This window comes from Seriola dumerili, unplaced genomic scaffold (genome assembly GCF_002260705.1).
Source record: "Seriola dumerili isolate Sdu_G_001 unplaced genomic scaffold, Sdu_1.0 BDQW01000478.1, whole genome shotgun sequence".
NCBI lineage: Eukaryota > Metazoa > Chordata > Actinopteri > Carangiformes > Carangidae > Seriola > Seriola dumerili.
This window is the reverse complement of record NW_019174733.1, coordinates 5,473,217-5,501,079: the sequence shown is the minus strand read 5'-3', so window position 1 is coordinate 5,501,079 and position 27,863 is coordinate 5,473,217. Positions and strand designations below refer to the sequence as shown.

At 40.4% G+C, this 27,863-nt stretch overlaps 1 protein-coding gene across 1 annotated transcript; it reads left to right on the top strand.

Annotated features, from left to right (window-relative positions):
* Positions 1 to 569: 569 nt before the first annotated feature.
* LOC111235213 (delta-type opioid receptor-like) lies at positions 570 to 25,991 on the top strand. Its single transcript, XM_022763580.1, has 6 exons — positions 570 to 929; positions 21,737 to 22,086; positions 23,616 to 23,791; positions 24,514 to 24,692; positions 24,966 to 25,149; positions 25,493 to 25,991. Exons 1-6 carry the CDS (start codon positions 646 to 648, stop codon positions 25,496 to 25,498), a joined length of 1,179 nt encoding a protein of 392 aa, XP_022619301.1. The 5' UTR covers positions 570 to 645; the 3' UTR covers positions 25,499 to 25,991.
* Positions 25,992 to 27,863: the final 1,872 nt, after the last annotated feature.

Here is a 27,863-nt window from a genome sequence, read left to right as displayed (position 1 = left end):
AAGCAATGTAAGATAGGAAAAAGAGAGGTTGAAGGGAAAGAAGGAAAAAAGGAAAAGGAAGAAAAGGAGAAAGATTGGAGAAAGAGTGCGTAAATTCAGGAAAGAAGTAAACAAGAAGTGGGAAGAGAAAGGAGGGTAGGAAGCAAGGAAGGAAGGAAGATGGATGGTGGGAAAGAAAGGAAGGGCAGAATTAAAGACGAAAAGGACCAAGTAAGGAAGAAAAGGAAGAAAGGGGGAAAGAGAAAGGGAAGGGAAGAAGGAAGAAATGGACAAATATGAGAGGGGAGGACGTAAAAGAGAGAAGAAGGAAGGAACCTAGGTAGGAAGGAAGAAAGGGAGCGAAGTAATTCATTTTCACACCGTCGCTTCTGTCCCGTGCAGGCTCGTTGTGCCGCGCTACGGTCATCAGTAAAGTCTCGCGCAGGCTGGCGTTAACCCTCCCTTCATCACACGCTGCCACATTCTTCAACACGGCCACATTTGACGTTACCGGCGGTTCGTCCCGCGCCTGAAACGAAGCGCTTCTCCAAGCAAACGACGAACAAGCACCCAGCGGGACATCACAGGCACCGAGTCCGCGGACAGGCACCTGTGGGGAGGCGAAAAAACGCGCTCAACTCCTACCGCAACCACAGAGCAAGGACCATGGAGAGCGCAGGCAACGGCTCGGACGCGGATTACCGGAGCCAGCTCCCCGTGCTTTACAACAACAACAACAACAGCAGCAGCAGCTTCTGTCGGAACTTCACCGATGCCAACAGCACCGCGAGCTTCGCGGAGGTGAGATGCGACGGGGAGCGCGGACTGATCGGCAGCCTGGACAACGACGCCAACCCGGTTATCATAGCGATTGTTATCACCGCTCTCTACTCCATAGTGTGCGTGGTGGGGCTGGTTGGAAACGTGCTGGTCATGTATATCATTGTCAGGTAAGAGAACAAAGTACTCCCCCAAAAAACACTGATGAGTGTGGTTGTGATTTATCAGCTGTGTAATTAGGCCTTTTACATTTTATAAATATCCTTTTCTAACATGACTGTGAGTGAGAAAGGACTCATAACCTGTTGCTGTGTTAACCATGTTGGACATAAAGGGTGTGTGTGTGTGATAGAGAGAGAGAGAGAGAGAGAGTGAGTGTGTGTGCGTGGTGTGTTTACGAGGCCGAGTGAGACCATGTGAATGCAGTGTTGACAGCGCTCCCAGCTCAGCTGCCGTTTGTGCGTAAAAATGCCTCCAACATCGCAAGTTGCTCCAGCGCGCAAAATAAATAAATAAATAAAAATAAAAAACACTGAGCGAGGGGCCGGAGAAGACAGAAAGGCTGCTGAACAAAAACATGCTTCCTATTTTATACTGACAATATCATTAACAGAGGAATAATGTATAATTAAGGCCCAAGCATACCCTTGCTCGCTCTCTCTCTCTCTGTCTTCCATCCACTGAGCCAGAGTTAAACAGGTAAATGGCACTGTTGTGACAAGATGCGGCATATAACTCTAACGATGCAGCATGGAGCCAAAGATGCTGCTGTCTTCATATGCACTGCAGATTCACTCCTCTATTCCCTTGTATATGGCTGTGCTTGTTCCAACTCTCATGTAAATTAGATGAGTGACCTTAAACAGTTTTATAAGTGCTCTTAAAACACGCAATCTGCACACAGAAAGTGAGCCCAATAGACTCAGCTTCGGCATCACTTGTTTTATATCTAAAACTCATGGGAACAGCATAAAAGACTTACACTATAGATGCTCCAATATGTGCCTTCCACTGCTCCCTCATCTAGGCCACTTTCATGCCGAATCTGTTCGCTCAGCTAACACGTCGACATCTCATTAGTCAACATTTCAAACTTTGTTTGAAACAAATGTCACACTCTCAAGATCTCATCACTGCAAGAGCTTTCATTCCCTTTAATCACCTGTCACGAAAAGAAAGAATTAGTAGTACATGATGAGTGGTGCACAAATGAAAGATTTCAAGCCCACTTGCTCCTCCTACGGTAAAGGTGAGACTTCTGATCTTGCACTCATTTCACACACTAAAGACACTTTGAGACACCAGTTCACTAAGGACTCTTTAGGGGCAAATAACTTTAGTATTAAAAAGGTCTCATACAAGCTGAGTATTTCTCATTTTCATCACCATCATCAGTACTGACTTCAACAAAACTGACACTCAAGAATGGAATCAGTTAGAATATAAATCGATTTATGTGTTAACTTAAAAGATAATTAAACTGAAAATAACAAGTTGTGCTGATGATATCAGCCCTCTGAGGTGGATTCCACTGTGAGGCAGCAGGATTTCATTTGTGGCCTTTAATTACACATGAAAATCTGACATTCATGTTGGTTAAATGCTCCCCGGCTGATGCTACGTCCTCCCAAATTAGGCTCTTTCAGGTAATTAAAGGCATGAGATTGGAGAAGATAAGGAGAGATAGATAGAGAGAGAGAGTGGAGAAGGGAAATGAGGACAGGACAGGTGAGAGATGGACTTGAAAAAGAGCTGGACGTGAGAGGAAGGTTGAGGTGAGAAAGATTGATGGTGAGCAATGAGAAAGTTAAGAAGTGAGAAAAATGGAGATAAAGGTGAAGGTGGTCCATCTTCTTTTTCCACCTAGTGATTATCCACTTCATTGGTGTGATGGAGTCAGTGAAGAGTGGGCAAGTGGAGGGTTTGCTGTGCTGAGCTTGTCAGACAGGTGCACCACATTCACTTTCTTTTTAGAGAAATTAAAGTGTAAAATAAGGTTGGAGACTTCTCTATTTTGATGTACTTCTCTCTTAACACTGTAATATATGATATCATTATTGGAACACCTATCACCACTCACTTCTCCACTGTTTCCAGGGCAGATGAAGTATCAAGCAAATGCTCATTTGCAAAACATGCATCATCCTCTTCAGACTGAGTGCTTCCCAAAGCTAGTTCTGTTCTGCTTAAGAACGGACACATCTTTACAGGATGTTTTCTGCATCTCTGTCGGATGTTTTCTACCCCAAATTACTTTGGGCCCCTGGCTATTCCACAGCACCAAAATGAAGTGGAAAAAGAAGGGTGAGCACTGGGCAGATGGGGGTTACATCGCCTTTTGAGATATAAGTTAGGAACCAGCATCGTTTTGATAAGGGGATCTATTTCTGGCAGTGGTGCAGTGGTGTTTTTGATGTATGAGTATAGAGGCTTGTATCATGTATTCTAAAGTAGTTTGTCTACAAAGCAGATAATAGATGGTGAAGGGCATTACTTGAGCTTTAGCTCTCTCATCCTTGGCTGTAGTGTGAGAAGAGATTTAGGATGACCCACCCGTCCTCCTGCCCTCTCTCCACGGTAAGGAAATGGGCCTCAGCCCTGACACTAATAGACAACCATGCATGTGTGCAAGTCGTGAGTGTGTTTGTGGCTGAGAAAAGTTTTGCAGATTTCTGAAACTTTTTGAGCTGGATTAATGAGACTTTACAGGAATTAGGAGGAAGGTAAAGGAGTATCTCATTCCTCCGAGAACCACAATCCATCAGGGTCATTAACATTCATCAGCGTTTTTGTCTTTCTCTCTATCTCTGCCTGTCTCTTGTTCAGTCTCTGGCAGCGGATTGAGAGTGAACAGCCATTTAGCTAATGACACAGTGGATATTTACTTGTAAATGGAAATGTAGTCTTGAACTCTCAGTCCCCACTTTACAGTCATGGCCTTGAATGCAATTTTGCTAGATTAAATAGAGACAGTCGTAGATGAAGGATGTTTTCCCCCCTCACTGTCTGAGTAATGATAACCTTAAAGCCATAAACCGTTTCTCTCTCCCTCTTTATCTCTCCGTCCGTTTGCTCTCTCTTTGCCCCTCGTCTGTTCCCTCCACACTTACATCCGCAAACTTCTCGTGAGCAAACAAACACAACCAGAGATCTGCACGCTCAATCGGAAAAATCAATTGCGGTTGAACAGAAACCACTGGGTTCCACAAGGAATACGCCATCAGAACAGAGTGCTTGCTGTTACCATGGAAACACCGGGAGATGTGATGAGTGCAAAAATTACTCCACCTCCTCTCCAAGCCCCTGCCTCCATCCCCCATCCAGCTAGAAGAGCTGTTGTAGCTGGTTGGTCACATTCAGCAGCCAAGCGTTTCTCAAACTTTGGATGCTTTTGTTTAAGAGGCCATTGAACATCTGCACCAGTTAACCTGGAAGCACTAAACTGCTGTTACATTATACAGCATGCAGCACAACAAATGCGGCTTAGGATAATTCTGTTGCTTCTTAACAAAAGGCGAATTTTCTGTGACCCTGTTGTCTAATGTCAAAGTAGGTTCTGAACATCTGTGTCACAGCTGTTTATGTGAGAGTGTGAACCCAATCACATGACATATGCTGTTATGACGAGAGTCACAGGACTAATTCCCAGATCATCACTGATGTTTCTCTATAATGGGTTTCTAGTAGCTCCTGCTGCCTGACATGACAAATAGTGGGCTGAGTTTCAAACAATCTACCTGCAGACTTTTGATTCACTGATGCACTGACACCTGGCAGTCAGGTTAATACTCAGCAGAAAACCACACAGCATTAAAGCTTCTTAGAGAATCATTTCTGGTGCTCAAACAGGTAAGAGGTATCTGTGAATTACGTTCACATTCTTTAAGTCTTCAAGGCCATATGTACATTGAAAGGCTCATTGGTTGCTGGGCCTGTTTCTCCTGTGAATAACAGCTGCTGAAAACAAGTGAGCGATGGCGGACAAAATCCACAGACCTCATTTCGTGCGTTGAATTATTTCTACAGTTTAACCGATGTTACCGTGACGCTTCAACGAACAATTCAAGTGGGTGCCTTCTGTCAGTCAGAAAACACTGTCCAGGCAAGCACAAAGAGTGAACTGGATACTATAAAGACCATAACTTTGGAACATGACCACCTGATTTGTCTAATTCAAACCATGCAAGTGTCTTATTAGCCACAGCTGAACTGCACAATTTTCTTTACATGGAACAAGGACTGCAGGTTTTGTCCCCCGTTTCTTACGATGGGAACACTTAGGAAGGGAATTTTTTAAGGCCAGTATAGACAGGACCTCTCTGTGAACTTCATGTAAGGCTCAATGTTAGATACATATACGGATACAGATGGAGACTTCTGTCCATGTTTTCTGAGAGGATACGGGCGAACCAGAGCAGTATGACCAGAAACCGTGGGAGCAGTGTAGCCAACAGTTCAAGCGAAACACAACCTTAGGACGTGACGAAGAAATTTTAAAAATGGCGGAACATTTTGAGCCGTGGTCATTCTACTGTCAGTGTAGAAATGCATTTAACTGCATCACAGACCACCACCGACTACAACGCTGCCTGTGCTTTTGCCTCTCACCATCGCCATGTTTGTTGTTGTCAGAAACTTTTGACACCAAGCTGCCCTCTAGTGGATGTATTGCTGAACACAACATGCCAACGTCACGGTCACATGGAAGTGTCGTAAGCTGTGATGGTTTCATCGTTTGAAGTATCTATTTTCGTACATAGGGAGCAGGGAGCATGAATAAGGCCGACTGACTATAACTATCAACTACAATTATAAATGAGTGAGTTGTGTGGGATGAAAGAGAATGGCTCCCCTCTCATTAACACAAATTAGTCACTGGGCGTACATAGTATTTTTTAACCAAGTAAAAAATACATACAAATCAGCCCTCAGGATCAGTTATTTAATTTCAAATCCTCTCTTTGATGACTGTGAACAGGACCTGGTTACCTCGTGTGTCTAGAAACCTTTTACGTGTATTCATGAACATCCTCATGCATGATAGATGTAAGTTCTGCTCGTGTGGTTTTTCCCACGTGGAGGCCGATACAGCGTAGGAGCGTCCGGCATATGGATTGCTTCAGGTCGTCACAGGAGAGGTATGAAGGTAAACCGACTGAACCAACAGCAGACGTTGGTGCCTCTGGTGCCCCCGAACCTCCTACCAGCTCAGAGTAACGTCTGTCACTCAGAGTTGCATTCCACTGTTGGTGTTCGTTCGTGGTGCAGCACTCGGCACATCCCTCTCTTACCCTTTCACAGCCTGTAAACATTTGAAACTCTGCACTCTGACCTCGGTTTCGTAACAACTGCACAGCGCTGAACATGTAGCTATTATGGACCGTGGCCTTGATTGCTGTTAACCAATTGCAAGCGGACAGCTGGAGAACTGCCACTCGCCTGTGGATTTTGTGCTTCAATTACTTTGTTTGCTTTGGAGTACTGAAAAACTCACCTGGCATTAAATGAGTCAAGGAATCAGTCAGAAATTTATTCAGGGCATAACCTCTGCCCCTGGCAACAATAAAACTTCCAGCTGATAATTAAGATTAATTGTTTGACTTGTATGTTTACCACAAAGCTGCCTGAATTTAAACGATCATGATTATTATCAGAGTGAAAGAGTTTGAGAGCTCAGAGAACGAAAAGGGAATTATGAATGCCTCTCTTATTAAATTTGTGTACCTGCACACAACAGGGTGGTACACAATCTAATTTATTGTTGAGGGGAAATTATGAGTAGATAGTAGAGAAGGGTAATGAGAGCATCCTTCCTGTGTTATGAGTGATGACCTTCTTAATACTACTGGACGTTGCTGGAGAATTAGAGCGCTGTCAGTCAGGATTCAACAGGACTCGGCAAAAGAAAGAGTGACAGAAAGAAAAAAACAACAATGAATTGGAGGGATGGATCATTCAGGACCAGTTACATAGGGTTATACAACATTGGCAGACCTTCACTGTGGAAACTGAAAAGATCTTTGGGAAAATAGAAATGGTAATTTTTTGGAGAAATGTGATAGTCACTGATAGCTGGAGAGAGAACGAAGGAAAGATGATTAACTAAAGAGGAGAGAACAAAAGACAGATTTTGTATCCTTCTGTGCTTTATGATTGATGGGAGCTCTCGGCTCCTTTGTCCATCTGTCACTTACAAAGTGACTCACTCACTTACCCTGATTCTGCTCTTTATACTCTGTGACAGGTATCATCAAACAAGTCTTTCTTCATCAGGGCTGGCATTTCAAAGTACTGAACATGTTGGAGATTTGGTCTCAAAATCAATTTAACGATTCAAGAAAATCTTCTTTCAAAGCAACTTTTCCAAAGGATGAACAAACCAAACAAACCAAGAGGTCAAGTGATGACCTCATTTGAATGGAAACTCATCACAGTTTGAGAGCTACCAAACCTTTTCTCTGTACAACAGTTTCGCTCTAATGAATGTGGATTTAATACAGGGACTAAGGACACAGAGAGACCCTTTGCAGAAGATCTTCAGTACATTAACAACAGTGTTCCTAAGCAACAAGATGATAAACTCTCCTTAAGGTCCCAGTTTCCATTGCCAGTGACACTGGGGATCTGGATTTGGCCTAAATTGGTTCCCTATTTCTTGTTCTTCTTCTATGTCCGGATATGGAAAAACATTTTAGAAGTGAATCACTATGAAATGGGCAACTATTGTCAAACCCATGATCGGCGCACAATGTAGTGGAGCTTGAATACACGCAGTGTGTGTGTGTGTGATTTATGTCACTGTGATCTAGGTAATCCCAATAGGAGACTGTTTGAGGAGTTTTGCAAACCAAATTCGAGCACTTTGTAACTAGGCCAAGTTTGGATTGTTGAGGTGTCCTAAAATTATCATTTACAGGTCTTCACTTTTGAGTTTTTTTTTCAGACCCTAACAATAATCAGCAAAAAATCATCATCTCATGGCATGGGGTAATTACTTGCTTCAAGTAGGTAATCCATCACCGTGCTGCTGTATTCAAGATTGAGGGAAAAATACGTGTGCTATGAAACAAAGCATCGACATACACAGTGAAAGTTGCATTTGCTGTTCGCACTAGAGGGAACTAGTTCAAAGTTCAGTTCATATGGATGAAAATCAACTAGTTCACATTCATTTGTTCCTTTTTTAAAAAAAATAAATAGGATGCTATTCTTTGTCAATAGAACCTCCTTCCACCCATCCATCGCCAGCCCCAAATCATTGCCACTCCCAGACTAAATGAATCATTGTATAACAGACATTATAGTTACATTTAAAATCCGTATATAAATATAATCCGTCTGAGTCTTCACTTGTTTGTTCATAAAACTGCTTCAAATGCTCAAACAAACTGGCTTCAACAGTAGCAGATGCGTCTGTACTGTCTGTACCGCTAGCACCAGCCATGCTGGGCCGTGTCTATGGAGACGTAAAACTGCTGTAAAACTGTCATAAAACGTGAGCTGCGTTCACTCACATTCACTCACGTTCAAGTGCACGTTCATCATTTGTAAATTGATTCGTTCAGTTCAGCGCTCACATAAAATATGAACGTGTTCAATGAACGCAGTTGCACAACACTGCATTTGTGTGTCCATGGATATTGATCTCCTTGCATCAATTTCAGTCAGGCCAATCAGGACTGCTCCAATGTCACCTCTCACTGCTGATGGATGTTTTTATTAAATGTTTCCATCAGTGTGCTCATGGTGGATCTGCAAAGGATGCAGAGAGAGCTAACAGTTCTCGTGACCTTGGTGTGTGTTTTCTATTGCAAGGCAACAACTTATGTGCGAGGGTGTGTAAAAAGAAAGGCAGTACCTTTTTTATACCTATTGGAGGACAAAAGCTTTAACTAAGGCAGTAACCTGCTGAGGTGCAATACTGTAGCTTTTCTTGCAAGTCAGTTCTTGTCCATCCTCCATTTGTGGCTTGAAAAGTACAAAAAGTACCACAAGTGAGCAAAATATATGTTTCAATAGAACAGACGACATTGGGAAAAATAAAGAAAATCTGTGTGTATTCAGTACAGACACAGAACCAAAATGATATGTACTGTATGTTGTTAAGACCGGCCCAGAGAACCCAGGCTTCACATATTTATGCTTAATTTAATCCATTTCAAACATTAGCTCGTTGTGCTGATTCAAGACATTGGCTGCACTCTGTCTCTTACTTACTCTTATGAGAAAAAAAACAACATTTTAAACATTAATTATATATTTGAAAACAACCAAACCCAAATGTGACCCAAACCCACAGTTACACACAATAAAATGCTTGAGTCAGACCCAAGACCCGACAGTTGCCGTCAATGGCTCATAATTACCTACATTTACCTTAATTACCTACCTACAGTACCTTTTACCTACTATAAAAGCACTAGCGTAATGGAAACACAGGGCAGTGTGACTCGTTTCTGTTCATGGCTCTGACGCTGATTATGAGCAGGATGCATGTATTTCTCTGTCTTTCTTTATGTGTTGTTGTAACATGACAGCCCCAGTTTGTCAGGACCTGTTGGGTTTGGATCACAATCAGAACTCTATATGGAACTGCTAGCAGCGTTTTTTGTTTTTCACTTACATGATGGTGTTAAGACTCATTTTCATCCCCTCAGATCTCACCTCTCCCTCAAAGCAGGCATCGTGAACAACCTGTAAGAGACACAAGTGCAGGGAAGAGAACACGATCCGACGCTGGCTTCTCACCGCCTACGTATTGGCAAGTGATGTAGCCAAACTAGAAAATACCACAGCTGGCTGACATTGAAATGTGCTGATTTTATTGAGAGTGCATTCAAAACACTGATTATATATCAAGTGTTAAAACTAGGCTGTCAAGCATTGTAACACATGATGACAAAAGACTAATCTGTACCAAGGCTTAAAAGAAAGATTTCAGCTGATAGACAGTGATACTCTAATGATGGTTTTGGAAAAGAAAAGTCTTTTGAAACATCTTGGATCGGATGAGCTAAACACAATGCAAGTAGTCACTGATAATAGCTTACAAGTACTTTTGGTACCAAAACACAAACCTCTGCAGTAAGTCAAAACGTAAGCGCTCTGTATGCGACGTAAGAAATACGGCTTTGTGAGTCCGTGTTAGTGTGTTTGTTTGCATTTGCTTTGCATTTTAACAATGTGTTGGAGAGTATTTGTATGAACGCATTACTATGAGCCTCTGAGCGCACATCTGTCACAAAAGTGTCCGTCTGTTTGCCGTCCCCGAAACACACTCAGCCAAACGGTTAATCGCTCTGACATTTGGATTTGTAGCTATACGTCTTGTCTATTCATCTGAATTTGTGTGAGTGAGTGAGTGAATGAGTGAGTGAGTGTTTCGGTGTGCATGCGAGTCACAGCAGATGTTCTGTGACAGCTCAGGAAATGTGTGTTGTCAAGCTCAATCCAGGCACCTTCAGTCAGGACTTGTAGATGCATGTTAACTGGTTATCCACACAACACACGCATGCATGCGCGCACGCACACACACACACACACACATACGCGTGCGCGCACACACACACACACACACAATGCCATACACATAATTACATAAAGCTCTTATGCAAACACACTTTTCTGATCTTTTTATCAGTTAGGTCTCTCAGTTTTATCATTTGTCTGACGTATGTTTGGATTTCTCTGTTTGTCTCTCTGCTCTCTCTGTTATGGTTAAGAGTAAAGTAAATTAGAGCAGTGGAGACAGGAAAGTTGAACCTGGGGTTAAGCCAAACCTGGAGAGACAGGATGTAGCAGAGAGGAGGAACTCATACACAACACAATGCAAGACTAATGCAACCAGCGCTTTCAAACTAGGGTTTCTATGACAACATTTTCTGTGATGATGAAAAGTTGAAGGCATTCAATGAAATGGCATGAAATGGATGTTTGATGACTGAAAAGCCAAATATTTTTATGAATTTTTCACTCACTGTGGTGCCTCAGGAACTTCTCTAATTCTTTGTAAATACTTGCTTTGTGCTGTTATTCCTTACTTCATTCTGCCTTTTATGGAGGAGCCACTATTGTCAAAAACAATTTTAGTAGCTTAGCTTAATAAAAAATAGATATCATTCTATCGACTTACCTGAACTGGAAGTAATGCAAGTAAAGTTAGAAAACAACTGCCAGCTTACTGTACACTTCTAGTGCAAATAGGGCAACACGGGAATCCCTTCAGAGTCCACTCTCTCTCCACCTGTTGAATGTAACAGGAATAGAACATTTTTAAGGTGACCAAGAACCTTTAAAGGAACTCAGGAACCTCACCTTTATATTGTACAAACGGTCCACACTGCTTTCTTAGTGTTAAAGAGGTGTCGGGATGGAGCTTGCTGACTGATCCAACACAGACACTGCTGCTGCTTTAACTTGTGTACAGTTAAATTCACATAATATGAAAGTACTAGCATCAATATTAAGAAGAGGGTAAAACATTTCTTGTTGTTTATTAATGATAAATATGTGTCGTGTTGGCTTCTGGAGCTTCTAAAGCGAGATAAAGAGGGAGTGTGAATGAGTTGAAAGCATGAGCAAACATGAGAGAGAGAGGAGAGGCGGTTTAGAGAACAAAGCGAGTGAACAAGAGAAATAAACCTTTATTTGCTGGTAGCTTCATCGCGGTTTAGTACTGAAGCAAGAAATAAATCTAACCTTTAAACATCCAGCAGATTGACTACTGTGGAGAGAGATGCTCTAGAGGTTTGGTCTTTTGGTTTTCTACCTCAGTCTGTTTCCGTTTCAGTCATTTGTTACATCCACTCAAACACCAAAGCCAAACACAGTAAATGCAAACAGCAGCAGAATGAGGTTGTCTCTTTATGTGTGAATTTTCAGTTTCGAACGCTGCAATTGTCTTTTAATCCATTATCAATGACTAGTTTTCCTAAACTCAGCAGTTCTTCAGGTGCACTGGAGAAAGAAACAGGGAAGGAACAAAGGTGTTTTAGTTCCTATAGTTTGGTCACTTTGCAACACTCAAGTCAAAAAGTGATAAAAGTGAAAAATAAATCCATTTCATGATGTGACAACACTGTGGTTGAGGTTTGGTTAAGTTTTGGCACAAACACGACTTGATTAAGTTTAGGGAAAGATCAGGGTTTGGGTTAGAATAAGTAATTAGTTAAGGTTATGGAAACGTAATTTGGATTCAAATGACTACCTTAAGGTTAGAGGACCTTTGTCATCATGGTTACAATAACAAATGTGGTTAAAACTAAAAATCAATCATGGTCATGCTTTTTAAAAAAAAAAAAACGGCATTGACAGACAGTTGGAAACAGAAAATGAAGCAGTCTCACGTGTCCAATGTTTTGTCGAACCATCCATCCTCTACGATCTCCTCTCTGCATGACTTTGCTGCTGAGACTGTCCTCCTGTTAAAAAAGCAACCCCATAGGTCGCCTGTGCAAACTTCTTATTACAACCAATAGTTAAGTTTTATCGTTAGGCGGCTTCTAGTGGCCACAGTGATTATGACAGAAGTACAGGTGACGTTCTACATAGAATTTGTTACTGTATACAGTTCGTCACTTTGTTAGTCCACGTTAGAAGGGGCCTGCTGGAACCGATAATCAACGTTCTTTAACCCATGACCGTTCCACAACATTAGGCTTGTGTTAATTATTGTAACCATGACGACAAAGCTCCTCTAACCTTAAGGAAGTACTTATTTTAACCGAAATCACTATCTTTTCCTAAACCAACCAAGTAGTTTTCATGCCTACACCTAACCAGTAACCGTTTTACAATCTTATCTGCATGTTTATTATTGTTACGACAAAGGTCTGATACACCTGGTGCTGGTACGCTCCAAGACGTATTATCGTTACCATGATGATAGTAGCATACAGCTAGCTTGTGTTAGCTCATGTACTAAGCTGTCCCCAGTTTTATACAAGTCAGCATGGTTTTGGTTTTGTCAGGTTTGATAATCCAAAACTGAAACCCTTTCACATAAGTGTGGAACATTTGATTCAATGTCAGTTTTAAAAAATATATTCCTTAATACATTTTTAGTATGACATCATTATATTTCTCTTTCAAGCTGCTTGGTTTTCAAACATTAGCCTTTTGTAGCAACAAAACTTGAGAACTTGAGCTCTCCTTTAGCAGTGAAAGTGTCATCATAGGTCATTTCAAACACCTCAAAGTGCCTTTATGTCTGTGTCAGAATAAGTGCTATAGCTCAGTCAGGCTCTGACAGTGTGTGTTGGTCCGTTTAGCAGCGTTCAAGGCTGTATTGGGATCTGCTTCTACTGCAGCTTATTCCCAGCGGTGCCTGACAAATACATGTTATTATTGTGCTTTTCTTTTCAGTCCCATGTTCCTGTAATTGTTTTTTCACAGCTACATCACTCGTAGGATCTTCAACTTAATGCATCAAGAAAAATAATAAACCTAATGTCTGACCTTAACACTCTTAGGTGATTTTTAACGTCTTCACATTCGTTATGGCTCTGAGGTCAAAGCTCACTATATGTTTAACAGTCAAGAGGTGTAATGCATAATTTATCAAGCATTTTATTAGCTCAACTATTCAATAAAGCATAAATAACTTCAGCTTTAATGATGTACCTTATAAGTAATTTGTACCTTTAGGATCACATTAAGTTAAACTTGAAGGATCCTCTTGAGAGGAGAGAGCCTCGGCAGCAGCTGTAGTCAGCCTGGATTCACAGCACATAAAAGCAGATACCAAAAGGTGACTCGGATTCATGGTGGAAAAAAAAAAAGTATCAAAATGTCTGTAGAAACTCATCAACATGATGGACTTTTTTTAGCTGGCACAGCTAACTGTTTAGCTGTTGCTCGAAATGAACATAAACAGTTAATCAGGCTTTGTTTATGGGGCATTTTTAGCTGTGCCAGCAGCGTGGCTCCACAGATGGCAATGTCTTTCTGTTGATCCACCACTCTGAACCAAACTGAAATAGCTAAACAACTATGGGATGGAAAATTTAAACAGATATAACACATAACACAATATATGCAGTAAGACAGTACAAACTTGCCAACCATCTTAACATTTTGCCATACTGTTTATACCGTGGTGATTATTCATTTAATATCTCTGGATGAATGAGGTCATTGTAGGTAATGTTAAAAATCAATGGGCAAGACTGTTTTCTTGCAATATTGGATTTTATATGATCATGAATGTTTTGAGGTACCTTGATTTGTCAGGCATTTCATCATCTGCATTAGTCAAAAAAATATTCCAGTCTGTTTATTTTTGTCTGTATATGCAGATTGTAAATATTCCAGTGAACTATATTATGATAGGATATATATCAATATCTTTATGTAAATATGTAAATTTCCATATACAGTGATGGAAAATTTCAACATAAATATCACATGCATGCAGTAAGCGCACAGACAAATCTCAGCTTCCTATTACTGCTCACCACAGACACACATGCCCAGCAGTCAGACACGCACACAGTCACACCCTGCGCACCCTAATCCATCACGCTCCTCACAGTGCGCATGGACAGTGTTATTGGTCGGAGCCAGAGGCATACAGATGTCTGTTCACATGAGCGGCCCCTGTTTCTGCAACCCAGACTTAATGGTTTGTCTGCGCCCAGCAGCAGCCCATGAATCATACACGAGGTCACACATACACTGGCCAGCGTTTCTGGCTAATGATGAATTATGTTTAGCTCAGTGTTTAAAAAAAGAGGCATGAAAATGAATCTGCTTTTGTTCCAAACAGTTGACCATTAGTGTGTAGGTTTCATCTTGACATTTGTTGGAATATGATGACAAGACTGTTGATTCACTGCAGGCTTGTTCTAAATATACTGTAGATACACAAAGCTCGTACTGGTACTCATAGTGCTTTTAAATGTCCGGTCTGTTAGCGTTCTAAAATTATCTACCTGAGACATCAAAGGCAACAAAAAGTAACAATGAGCAGGGCATTAGTTGTAAACTGTAATAAATCCTAATCTAATTTTATTTTTACAAACTTGTGTCTAACAAATCAATAGCCACATCTGTTTTTTCTCAATCACTTTGCTTTTACGGTTTATTACAGTGCCATTAACTAAACTGCTGCAATTTGATTGAGGTTTATTATCCGCCATCGAGATTTAAAATTCTTCGACAGGGGCTGTGGTCACTGAATTAAAGAGTGGAGCTAATATTCACTGGCTGATATTGAACCCATCAGACAGCATCAGCAAAAGGGAGTGAATGAGGAAACGTCTGAATACAGAAAAACAAATGATCAAACAAATGTTGAACCAGACCTTCAAAACATCACAACACATCTGTGCCACATGTATTTTCTAACCTGTAGATGATGCAAAGTTTGACCACAGAAAAGGTTTCTCTTGTTACTGCCTCATTTAATCTGAGCTTTCCATCCACAGATAACCATTAAAACCCAGGAACGATCACTGTTTCATCGTCCTTATGTTTATTTTATCTTATGTTATTATAATCATGCCTGCCTGGTCACGGCTGTTGCCATGGTGAAGCACGATCCTCACATGTGAAAACAGACAGTTATCAGCTAATTAACATTCAGGCACATTTGAAGGGCTCCACGCTGCGTACCATTTTCATTAACCGGGGACATGCTGTGTGGGCAGGATGCATTCTCCTCTCCTGCCTGGTCATCCCCATGTGTGTTCACATCAGTCACCGTCTCAGTGTTTCTTTAATCAAACACGACTCGGACATTGTTTGCAGCCAGAAATAATTGGGCAAATGTTCATCCTTTGTTATCAAACAGCTGGGGCGAGTCTGATTCTTTGTTATTACACAGGGAGCACCTGTGACATTTATGGCATCAGAGGAGAGTTTTTGCATCTAAACATGTATGTGAATAGTGTTTAAGGGGTCAACCCTATGAAATATGAGAAATAGAATAACTTATTTTCTGATATTTTCATTTTCATTCTTTTCCTTTGATTTTAAGCCATAGCAGCATGGGTTTTTGGTCCAGACTTAAATAATGACAACTATTGGATAGATAGCCATGAAGTTTGTACCCAGAGGATGAATCCTAAGGAATTTGGTGATTCCCTGACCTTTCCTCTAGCACCAAAAGCAGGTCGAAGTTTTCACTCATGCTGTAAAACAGCCTGTAAAATTTCCTGAGGGTCTGACTTGCTTGTGCAGAGTAGACGTTACTTGTTACTTGAGCTAAGCTCGAAGTCTTTTACCCACTTTTGTCTTGCCCTATCTGTGTTTGCCAGTAGCGCCTCAGGGAGTTTTTATATAACCTGGAGATGCCATTCTACTGAGACTGAGAAAGGCCATAGTCACAAATATTTATTTATTCTGTTATCTTGACATATCAGAATATAATAATAACATAATAATATGATAACAGTGTGGCCTCGGCTTCCAGACCATTCAATAGCCTATGGTTATAAAGCATACTCTCAATTTTAGATGGTTTGTGTTCTTGCAGAAAACTTGATAGAACTTGACAAAATCTAAATAAGCAATACTTGGAGCTGATTACACTGTTATTATATGTTATTATACAAAAATGTGTGTTACATTTTCTAAATCCCTTATTATACCAAAGCCTAAATGTATCGAAATTTTCCTTCTGATCAACATCCCAAGGGCATTAAGTTCTCCTACAGCTTATGATATGACGTATAGGAGCTTCTCCTGAAATACGGTGGTAGGTGTATCGGATCTCCATCACCATGGTTACAATAATAAACATGCAGTTAAGGTTGTGGTTAAAAGAAACATTGTGGACAATCAGTTTCAAATGGGAATCAAACAGCGGTCTCCTGTGTGGAAGTCCTTTGTTTTGTCAACCCATCCATCCACCCACCAACCCACCCACCCACCCCAACCTCCTCTTCATACAGACTTCATACTGACTCTCTCCTTTGCTTTACTACGGCCCCAAGAGGTCACTTAACAATAAAACACAACTACAGGTTGTAATAATCTGCTTGCGCAGGCGACCTATGGTGTTGTTTTTTAGGGGAAGACCTTCTCCACAAGGGCCCAAAACAGCAAAAAACAAATTCTCGTTCAAAAGAATGACCAATTAAAAAGCTGCTTCTGCCTTTCTACATTTTCTACAGTTTCAGCAACAAATGAGGCTCATTAGGGAGCAAGGCAAGAGATTATTGTAATTTTCTTTTCAATTTGTCTCAACACTTACTTAGGAGGTTATTTGAGCATTCAGTCACAGCTGGGGTAAAACCAGAGTATTTTATCATTATTGCAATTTTGCCAAAATGGCCATATTTAACACTTTGTATATTATAGAATTATTATAGAATATTAAAACAATAAATCCTCAACCGTCCTACTTTTTATGGAAATGTATTCAAATGAGGAAGACACAGTTGTGAATCTGCATAGGTGTGAAATGATTTGGATGTTTGAATAATGCATCCTCGAGGACAGACAGCCTCTCTCTCTTTTGACTGGGAGCATGTGTGATGACTTTGTAAAATCTGTTTCTCGTCAGAATCTTCTCAGGGATAATTCACCGTCATTACCAAATCTGTTTTTACTCATTTAAGAAGTAAAAACAGATGAGAAACCCATTAGATCCGGTTCCCGCCTGGCTATGAATTATACATAATTTCACTGAAAGGACTGTTTTAGAGGATTCTATGGTCCATTACTGCACATTTATCTGCCGCCTCTGTGCTCCAGTGGTCCAGAAAAAGACCAAGTCCAGATAGTTTAGAGGCACAGAGAACATTTTCTGTTGTCAAGTGTTGTTTATTCACAGAAGGAGCGCAATGATTACTTCTGTCTGGTCTTGCTGTGGCTTCACTGACTTCCTCTGCCTCTCAATTATAGGCCGGGGAGGATTTGTTGTAAACGTTTTATTTGTTGTCTGTTTACTGACTTGAAAGGAGACAATTTCCTTATTTTGCATAGTATAAAAAGAGCTTTCATTTTCTAATCAGAGTTGTATTGCCAGATGAGAAACCAGATCTGTATCGTCTTTATGAATACTTTTCAGATGATTGCTGCTGTCATAAAAATACATTTTACACTTTGTAAAGTATTAATGTGTGTTTAATGTGTTTAATTTCCTCAGTAAATATCCATTTTGTAACTCAGTGTTGTCAATTAATATAACACAATAGGCATTCATGCTCATAAAAGTGTTTGAAATTTTGATGAAATACCTGCTTGTGGGTGGCCCTTTTCAAGGAAACATCATCTTGTGCACAGGCAACTCTAGCTCCCAGAAATTACATTAATAATAATATTATACGACTCATTTGCAACAGCAAAAATGTTTTTGCAAAAATTTAATGCAGCCTTAATTACATTTTAATAAATTTATTTTAATATATTTTTTTTGCAGAACAAATCTTCAGTGTTCACTATCAACATATCTTTCATTTGTTTAGAATTTTTAAACTGTTTATGGTTAAGTTTTGGTACCTCACAGCATTTTGTTAAGGTGAGGGAGAGATTGTGGTCTGGGATTAATACTGAAAAGGTTAACAGGTACTACTAAATGTGTTTATTTAACTGGCATTTAAACTTTTCCTAACCTTAACCAAAATGCTTTTGTTGCCGAAACGTAACCATTTCCTTCAAAATGTCAAATAAATAAACACAAGTTTTAAATTTAACCTGGAGAAATCATCTGTATTTACATAATATCCCAAGAATTTATGTGATTATGTGTAAATTTCCACTTAAACTGTTATTTTACTTATTTATAAACCAGGTCTCAGAAATCAAAATGATGAAGCCTGCAAAGAAATATAATCAATATAATATAATCAAAATATAATGACAGTGAATGAGCAGCGGGACGAAACCTCAAGGGCGGCGAATAAATTAAAGCAGAAAAATCAATAAAACACTTCTTTCAATTAATTTCCTTGAGGTAAAGCCAATTCACCTCCATACAGCATGATGTACATAGGAGGGCGTCCGACTTATAACACACAGGCGAAACACAAGCCATCATGTGCAGCCACGAGTTGCTACCTGCAGATAGTCTCAAAGTCAATAAGGGGGTGTAGGAAATTACCTCCAGTTCCATCGCAGCCTTCAGTGTATGGCGACGGCTTTTACTGCGTCTCGAGGTGTCTCGTCGGTCCCCCTGCAAATAAAGCCTGAAATAACAAACACACTAAGCCGTCAGTGGTAAAGTTAATCAGAATTTAATGAACTAACTGTCATCTCTGGTTGTTAAGAGGATTTGGGATTATTGAGGCGAGCGCTAGAACAGAACAGCAGTAATTTACCGCAGCTGTAGACTGACAGTTTGGGTTTAATAATGTGAAGGCCAGTGGGTGTGATTTGTCATTGTCACTTTAAGGGTCCAGATTAATTAAATAACATTACAGCAGGGAGATGTCTAAGTAGCCAGAGAGTTAGATGAGAGGACTGATACCACTATAACATATGTCATTTAAATGTAAGGCTACAGCCAGCAGCACCTCTCAAACGAATAATCATCTTATATTACTATTGTTGAAGTACGACCTGGCATCTGCTTAGAGCCGAGAGTTTTTTGGCGCATTAATCAAATGAGAAACAATATGTTAATTGGTGAGCTTTTGAGGTACAGGTGGGCACATTTTGTCACCTTTTGATAGCAGCAGATGAGCTATTTCACCTGGTTTCCTGTCTTCATGCTATGCTAAGTTAACCAGCTGATGCTTGTAGCTCATATAGTTCATATTTATTGGACAGATAGGGGAGTGATATCAATTTTCTCTCCTAAATATCACTTAAATGTCAGTTTGAATATTTTAAGCTCAAAATGATTGAGTGAAAATAGGACTGAAGTTGCTTTCACAGGCAGAATCGTCTAATTCCTGGGTAGGTTCATTATACCTTCATTATCGGGGTTGATTAGCTCTTTACTATGTAATGCCACTCTGTGGAGCTCTATTATAGCTCTTAGGCATATTGACCTCATTGGGGGACCCAGCAGTAGATATCATTCTCACATTTCACACTATAAAAAAACAAAACAAAAGCAGCTTGATTAAAAAGAAATGCTTTCACTCTGACCTGTCAAACATCAAGATGTGGCCTCAAGCTGCAGGCTGAACTTTTTCACTGCACTTTCATCCATAAATACATAATAACAGTACTTTCACAACATTTTTCACTTGACCAGAAACATGTGTTCATCATAAGGAATAAGTGGATTCTGATTGTTATTTCTTAAATACTTCACAGTTGGGTCTTTGGGTTGCGATGTCCAAGATAAATCACTCTAGATCTTTTTTTGATGTGATCCAGCTTCACCCTCAGCAAACTCTAAACACCGTATATTTCTTTTCCGACAAGAGCTCTAAACAGTCGATCCATTTCGATCGTCTGTATTCCATCCTCTTCTCTCTTTGCTAATGGATCCACCATTTTTCTTCTGTGGTCTATAAAAACTCCACTATCCTCCATACTCTTTGAACTACCGCTTATGCTTTGCTCAGTTTTCCACCGTATTAATTGGAAAGACAGTTTTTGTGATGGACCATCCATGACATCCTTCAATGACCCTTCATTCAGATGATGAAAAGCTGCAGCATCTTTACCTGAGGTTAAATGTGTTTGTCCTTTAGGTAAATATGGTGGAAAAAATGAATTTTTTACTAACTGAGTCTTTTTAGTCATTCTCAAACAACATCTTTTATTGGAAGCCATGTTGTGTCCCTTCATGTTTCAAGGTTTAAAGAAGCTGTGCCAAAGCCTGAATTGTTAACAGGCTGTTAGGAAACTTGTACAAAGTGAAATACACAAAACCTCAAATAGCTCAGCTGTAAGAACTTACTGAAAGAAATTTTGGAATGGATTATGTTTCATCAAACATTTATGCAAGTAAATGTTGTGGAGAAATTTGCACTATATGCTCTGCAAACAGCCGCAGGAAAATCGTTCCTTTGTGGTATCTGTTCGAACTTTTAGGAGTATGGGGTTTCCCCCTGTGGGCAGCTCCTTAAACTGGAGCCATTACCACTGATTAAACAAGGAGTTTTCTATTACAAAATGTGCTGCTAGCTGACACAGGGAACCTGAATTATTCACTAAACATCCCAGGATGCTCTGCCCAGCTCATGTAGCACCTACTGCTGTGATTGTACCTTTACAGGGGAAGAATGTCAGCTATAAATTTAAACTTACTGCTACTTTCTGGATCATTTCCTGATTGCTGTATGATAAGTACTACCTCAGTGGTTTAGAGACTAAAAGGCAGTGTTATTTTACGACTTACTTTTGCACCATCATGCCCTACGTGTGTTTATAAATATGAATATTTATTGACTGATATTTGCAAAGAGTGCAGCAGGCATCTTTTGGAGTTTGAGTTTTTTTTCTTAGAAAGATACAGACTGATTTAAATCAGAGAGGAGGTCTCTATCTAATAAATTATAATAAGTAAAGATAGGAATGAATTTGTTTTGCAGTGTTCATTGCCTTAACACATGTACATAACCTAACTAACTGTTCATTTAAATGCGCTTTAATGTCCATATTGACATTTTCATGAGCTGAGAGCAGCCCTATTCTCAGCTCAGTGACAATGTATTTTTTATATAATGCTGTGGGTTTTTAAATGGTTTAATTATCTTTAAGAAATAGGAGAATTTTTCAACCCATAAAGGAAAACCTAATCCCTCAGTTTTTCTGCACAATTCAGCGACAGCAATGGTATGAAAATCCCATTATGTGGTAAGAAAGCAAGGAAGATGGTTTTAAAATGCCATTCCATTCAAGCATATATTTTCCAGGAAGTGGTGTCTCTCTTCACATAACCCCATGTCTGGAATCAGAGGAGACGCAAATATTTCTCTACATGAGAACTAATGGAAGACTTTCATTTGAAGATGTCATAAAACATTTCAAATTCACTGAATGAACTGAATCCACATTTTTCTCCTCTCTTACCTTCCGCTTCTTTTTTTATCATGAATCTGTGTCTCATAATAAATCCGTGCCCTCTGTGCAGATACACTAAGATGAAGACAGCCACCAACATCTACATCTTTAACCTTGCTCTGGCCGACTCCTTGGTCACCAGCACGCTACCGTTCCAAAGCGTCAACTACCTGATGGGGACCTGGCCGTTTGGGGACATCCTGTGCAAGATGGTGATGTCCATCGACTACTACAACATGTTCACCTCTATCTTCACGCTCACCACCATGAGCATCGACCGCTATGTCGCTGTGTGCCACCCAGTCAAAGCGCTGGACTTCAGGACGCCCCGCAATGCCAAGATCGTCAACGTCTGCAACTGGATTCTCTCCTCGGCCATCGGGCTGCCTGTTATGTTCATGGCCTCCACCGCTGTCACACGTAAGTATGAACACACATCATTATTTCTGATAACTGCTGAGGGCAACTTTCAACAAACATACTGTATATCCTTTATGATGACAACAATAAATAAATAAGTTTAGCTCTCCTTGAAATATCCATGAAGCAAATGACAAACTGAAAAAACTGAAGGCTCATTCAGTGGGCTCATTTCTTTCTTAGTCCTTGGTAGACGATGAGTTCAACAATGGCGCAGCAACAAATACAAACACAAAACCTGAAGAAAACACATTCAGTTAATTTTGTGCATCCCAGATTTAAAGGGCAGTTATATACTCCGGCAGGCTCCGTAAGAAGGACACAACCCATAAGAGTTTTTCTATGTAACTGCAAAGACATCTAATGCTATATGCCTGGCTGATAACTACCATAACTGCACAGTAAATGAAGAGCCTTCAAAGACAGGCTCCTCTAACAGGGTGTCTCTGTTTAATGGTAGCTGTAATGGAGGAAAAACTGCCACCGATATTGCTGAAGTGTGATTACACTGTTTGGAGGAGAGAGAATAATGAGAGATTTACTGACACCGGGAAGTTGGCACTGTGAGGGAGCCATGGTGCTTAAAGATGTTGCTGCTTCAGCTCTTCAAAACTTTCAGTAAATTGTTTACTTCAGTTGATTTCTGTACAGTTAGTTCAAAACATTTACGGTGAGACAGCATAAGAAACACAGAGGTCTCTAGTCAAAGGGCTACATGTCAGATGCATTAGTCAAAAGTAAAAGGAAATTCTGATACATATACATACACACCAATATCCAACAGTAACACAGACAGCACATTTACACATAGACAAAAATTCATTATCACAGTTGATGGGATTTAAATATACACAGCCCCAGATGGCGTAAACATAGGCTGCATGAAGACACCAGTTACATTTATAATAAGTACCCTTTTGTGCACTAGTGGCAGTGACATAACACTGGAGTCTTGGGAGGCATTTCATACCGTTATTAGAGATTTGAGCACTAAAGAGATGACAGGAAATGAGGGGTGCGAGAGACGGGGAGTGACAGGCAAACAAATGGGCAGAGCTGAAACTGGGAATATTGCAGTTCATGGTCGGTATCTGTAGCTCAAGGCAACCAGGCCAACAAATGAGTCACAGAAGAAAATTAGCAGCTAGCTGGTGAAAAGACTGGACACATATTTCTCTCAGGAGTTGTTGGAGAGCTTGCAAGGAGAGTGAATATTGCTCTAACACTCATCAGTTTCACACAAATACTGAAGGAAAGAAATCAAGGAAAATTTGACTGATTGACAGCAATGAAAATATATAGACTATTACCTCATTACCCTAAATACTATTACTGTACAAGACTGCAATTGGTTGCTTTGTGTACAAGCAGATTAGACAAACACATCTCAGAGGAATGAAGCATTGATGTTCAAACATCGCCAGTCAAAAGAAAATAGAGTGAATAAAAATGAAATTGCTTGTGTGCATTTAACGGCTGTTTGTGTCTCTGTTTACCTGTTTACATGCGTGGCTGTTTACCCTGCACAGCCTCCAGTATAGTTGACTGCAAGCTGATTTTCCCCCACCCCTCCTGGTACTGGGACACCCTGCTGAAGATCTGCGTGTTCATCTTTGCCTTCATCATGCCCGTCCTCATCATCACCGTCTGCTACGGCCTCATGATCCTGCGGCTCAAGAGTGTGCGCATGCTGTCAGGCTCCCAGGTTAAGAGAAATCTCTCTTAAGAAATCTCTTTTACAAACATGAGCCAAAATTACTACATATAGTGGGTTATTTCCTACATTTGATGCCAAAGGCTTTTAATTAGATGCAAATGGGAATTTTGGAACACAAGCATGAGTATGCAAACACGATGCACTCATGTCTCTGGAGAGAAAGCAATTAGGAAAAAAATCACCTTAAGCCTGAGGTTGTGGCTCGGTTTTAATTATTTGCAGTAGAAGGTGAAATGACCCAACAGCAATACTTAACATTCAGTATCTGAGAAAATTTGCCAAACACTTGCTGCCACACATGTGCTCATTCTAATGCAGATATATACACACAGTACATACAAACGGAAAACCAAGTGGTTGTATATTTTCACCCACCACCGCACTTTTCTTAACCACTTTTCTTCAATTCTCATCATCTTTCTGCCTCTTGATTCGCTTCCCTTAACCTCTCCTCTCATCCCCCCTCAATTCATCCTCTCTCCACCTTTCTCTCATCCTCCCTTACACATTCTCTAATTTTCCTTTTCCACCTCCCCCACCTCCACTTTTCTTTCCCTCTCTTATTCCCAGCTCTCCTTTCTCCTACTTCAAACATCATTATCTACCTCGCCCTCTCCTGCTTTTCTCTTTCTACTTCTTCCTCGGTTCTCCAACACTCATCTCGTGCTCCCATCCCCAGCCACTAAACCACTTAACTTTTTCACACACAGGAGAAGGACAGGAACCTGCGCCGGATCACCCGCATGGTCCTGGTGGTGGTTGCCGTCTTCATCGTCTGCTGGACACCCATTCACATCTTCGTCATTATCACAGCACTGATCAACATCCCCAGCTCCACGCTGCAGACTATCACCTGGCACTTCTGCATCGCCCTGGGCTACACCAACAGGTACGCACCGGGCAGTAGCCTTTGACAAATAATTCAGATAAATGATTTCTTAAGTAATAAAGAAATAATTTAATAAATTGTTGTCTATTGCTTGATTTTCTCACATTTTACATTTTTTATTAAAGCACATTTGTTGATTTATGTTTTTATACAATGACCTAAGTTAACTTGTAGTTTTCACACTCCTCATTATACTGAATATAAAGGTGAAAATGATGTTGCTGGGTTTACAGGGAATCTGATTTTCTCGTGTGATGTTTTTGCCCCCTGCAGTAGTCTGAACCCGGTTCTCTACGGTTACCTGGATGAGAACTTCAAGCGTTGTTTCCGTGAGTTCTGCACCCCGAGTCCCTCGGTTTTGGAGATGCAGAACTCGTCCAGGACCGGAGCCACTAGCCGCAAGCTCCCACAGCGCGAACACAACAGTGGAAACACAGGAGAAAGGTCCAATCAACAGGTACCCAGTGTCTCAGTGAGAGTTAAATGAGAAAATTGGTACCACTCTCACAGTAAATGTGAAGCTACAGTCAGCAGCAGGTTAGCCTACCTTAGTGTAAGACTTGTCCTGACCACGAGGTTGCCAGGCAACCAGCAGAGACCCTAAGCTAAGCTAACCAGCTGCTGCCTCTAGCTTCGTATTTACTGTACAGACAGGAAAATGGTGTTGATTGTCTCGTCTATCTCCTTTTTTTACTGGTTCAGTATATGGCTGTGGACAGACGGTCATGTCTGTATATAAATATACTACATACACTATAACATAAACATACTTTCACCTCTTGCACCTCATCTCTCTGTAGGTATGACTAGCCTTGGAGGGGTCGTCAGTGGACTCTCGCTGTTGTGGCGGCGTTGCCAACGACGATCTCAACTCAGAGGTCACGCAGGTTACCACAGGGCTCTGACCACACACACACACGCACACACACGCACGCACACACAAGCCAAATGTACACACAAAGAGACATCACTGAGACTCAAATAGCACAGACCAATTCTGACAATGTGTTGAAAGCTTAACTACAGTGCTGCATCAGGTCAGGCCATTCACCTTTCAGCCATCCTAACTGTTACTAACTGCATGGCTGTGCAAGGCTTTTACTCTGACTGAAGCAGATGCAGACATGAGTCAAGCTAGACTAAACAGAAAACCAAGAACCATTACAAAACCGTGTCCTCCTAATCGAAGAAGTTGTTGCACTAAATTTGCATTAACACTACAATTTTTATCTAGCTTTCATCATTATTATAACAGAGTAGACTATACAGACAGAATAAGTACAGTACACACAGACAGATGTATAGACAGATCTATAAAAGCCACTTTCACAAGACAGTAAAATGATATGTCGTTGTGTTGTCTACAGAGCTGCCTCATTGATCTAAGGCTCCTGTCCTGTCCCTGATCTTATCGCTAATTATTTCAGTTGTAAAAAAAAAAAAAAAAAAAAAAGATCAATAACTGTTTTATGTCTTGTGTTTTATGATATTATATGCCATCTTGCCCGTCTGTCACTTTTCCTCCTCTTGTTTTTTTGTTAATCATTCACACGTGTCAGCACACTGTACGTTGTAGGAAACATGGATTAATGGGGGTTAATTGAGTGTGTAGACTCTAATCTGATTTGGGATTGTTAATGAAAACTCAAAGGCTCAGTGCTTGTCACCACACAAAGACATTAGTGGACAGGAGGTGTTGTTCAAAGTCATTCACGGCAACAGCTGTGCTTTTCATCCTGCCTCTGTATAGGTTCAGCAGGGGTTGACCCTGTCATACCTCACACCTTATTTACACCGTTCTCCACTGACTCATCTGCACAGCACCGCATTGGCTTTGGCTACTTCAGCAAGTATAGCACAACTGTGCTCTCTCCTCTCAACCTACCTAACCCTTTGTTTTCATTTACTGCCCCCTCAGTCTTCATCCTTTCCTTTCCTTCTAATTCTATTTCGTCTCTGTAAATACATTTTCTAATCTGTTGCTGGACTTACCATTAAGCAGACATACAGTAGAGCTCTGTATATCCTCTCTGCTGAATTTGAATGTACAGAAGAGAAACCAGCTGCGTTTCTTACTCTGGATCTTTGTGCTGAAATGCGGATCCTTTAAACCAGCAAAGAAGACACATCAGCCTGTTTGCACAAAGCATGCTGTTGCAGCATAAAGTACGAACATATGATACTACTACCAGTGTATGATGAACAGCAGCTTAACAGCCATTACACCAGGTATGGGTTTAAATGGAGTCACTTCTCCTCTGAAGTATTCAACAAGTGAGCCAAGCAGGATTGTACATCTGTTGTAATCTTTAGAATTGCTTGTGCTTACGTGTTGTGCTGTGTGCTATATTTGCCAGTTGCCTTCTTAGTAGCTCTACTCGATATTCTATGTACCAGTATTTTTTCTAAAGATATGTAAAGATGATTGTATTAATCTCCCATGTAAAATACTGTAAGTATTGTGTTGCTTTTTTATAAACATGACATCATGAAATTGTCAGAAAATGATTTCCGAAGATGATGGTGGACCAGCAAGTTATTGTGCTTCTAAATATAGATTTTGTCATATCGAATCTGCTGTGACTGAAAACGTGTATATTAATCAATAAACAATGTGTGTAAAATGTTAAATTGTGGATATGAAAATGTATAGAGTTTAACTTCAAAGACTCATTTTTTTTTTTTGTTTTGTTTTTTTATTGTTTTTGACTGAAAACCAATGATAAAATCACGCTGCAGTCAGTCCGTCTTTAGTATCGCTGCTTTCAGTCAGTCTCAAAAGAATAAAAAGTAAATTGTTATTGAACAGCTCAAATTTTAAAATTACTTATGTATGGGGCATCAGTGTGTCACATGCTGTATTTCATACACAAAGTGTTTATTGTGACAAAATGTAAAGTATATTTTCATGTTACAAAATACATCATGTGAACAAACAAATGCTGAGGAGCCAAATGTCACCTTCGATGCTTTGGAATGAATTTCAGGCCAAGAATGAAGAGAAGGAATAAAATATTTGGCACATGTGTCACTCTGTATAGAGCCAGAATGTTTGAGTGTTTTTCCCTCGGTATGTAACCTACCAGGTGTAAATGTATCAAGTATTTCGAGTTTTCCAGTAGTTGGTATTGTGCACCTTTCAAGCCGCGAGTGCAGGGCATACTAACATGA

Excerpts from the sequence above, each read along its gene's own strand:
- LOC111235213 (XM_022763580.1), top strand. The coding sequence starts at position 646 with ATGGAGAGCGCAGGCAACGGCTCGGACGCGGATTACCGGAGCCAGCTC. Across the intron at positions 930-21,736 it reads GTCATGTATATCATTGTCAG|ATACACTAAGATGAAGACAG; the intron begins GTAAGAGAACAA and ends CCCTCTGTGCAG. Across the intron at positions 24,693-24,965 it reads GCCCTGGGCTACACCAACAG|TAGTCTGAACCCGGTTCTCT; the intron begins GTACGCACCGGG and ends TGCCCCCTGCAG.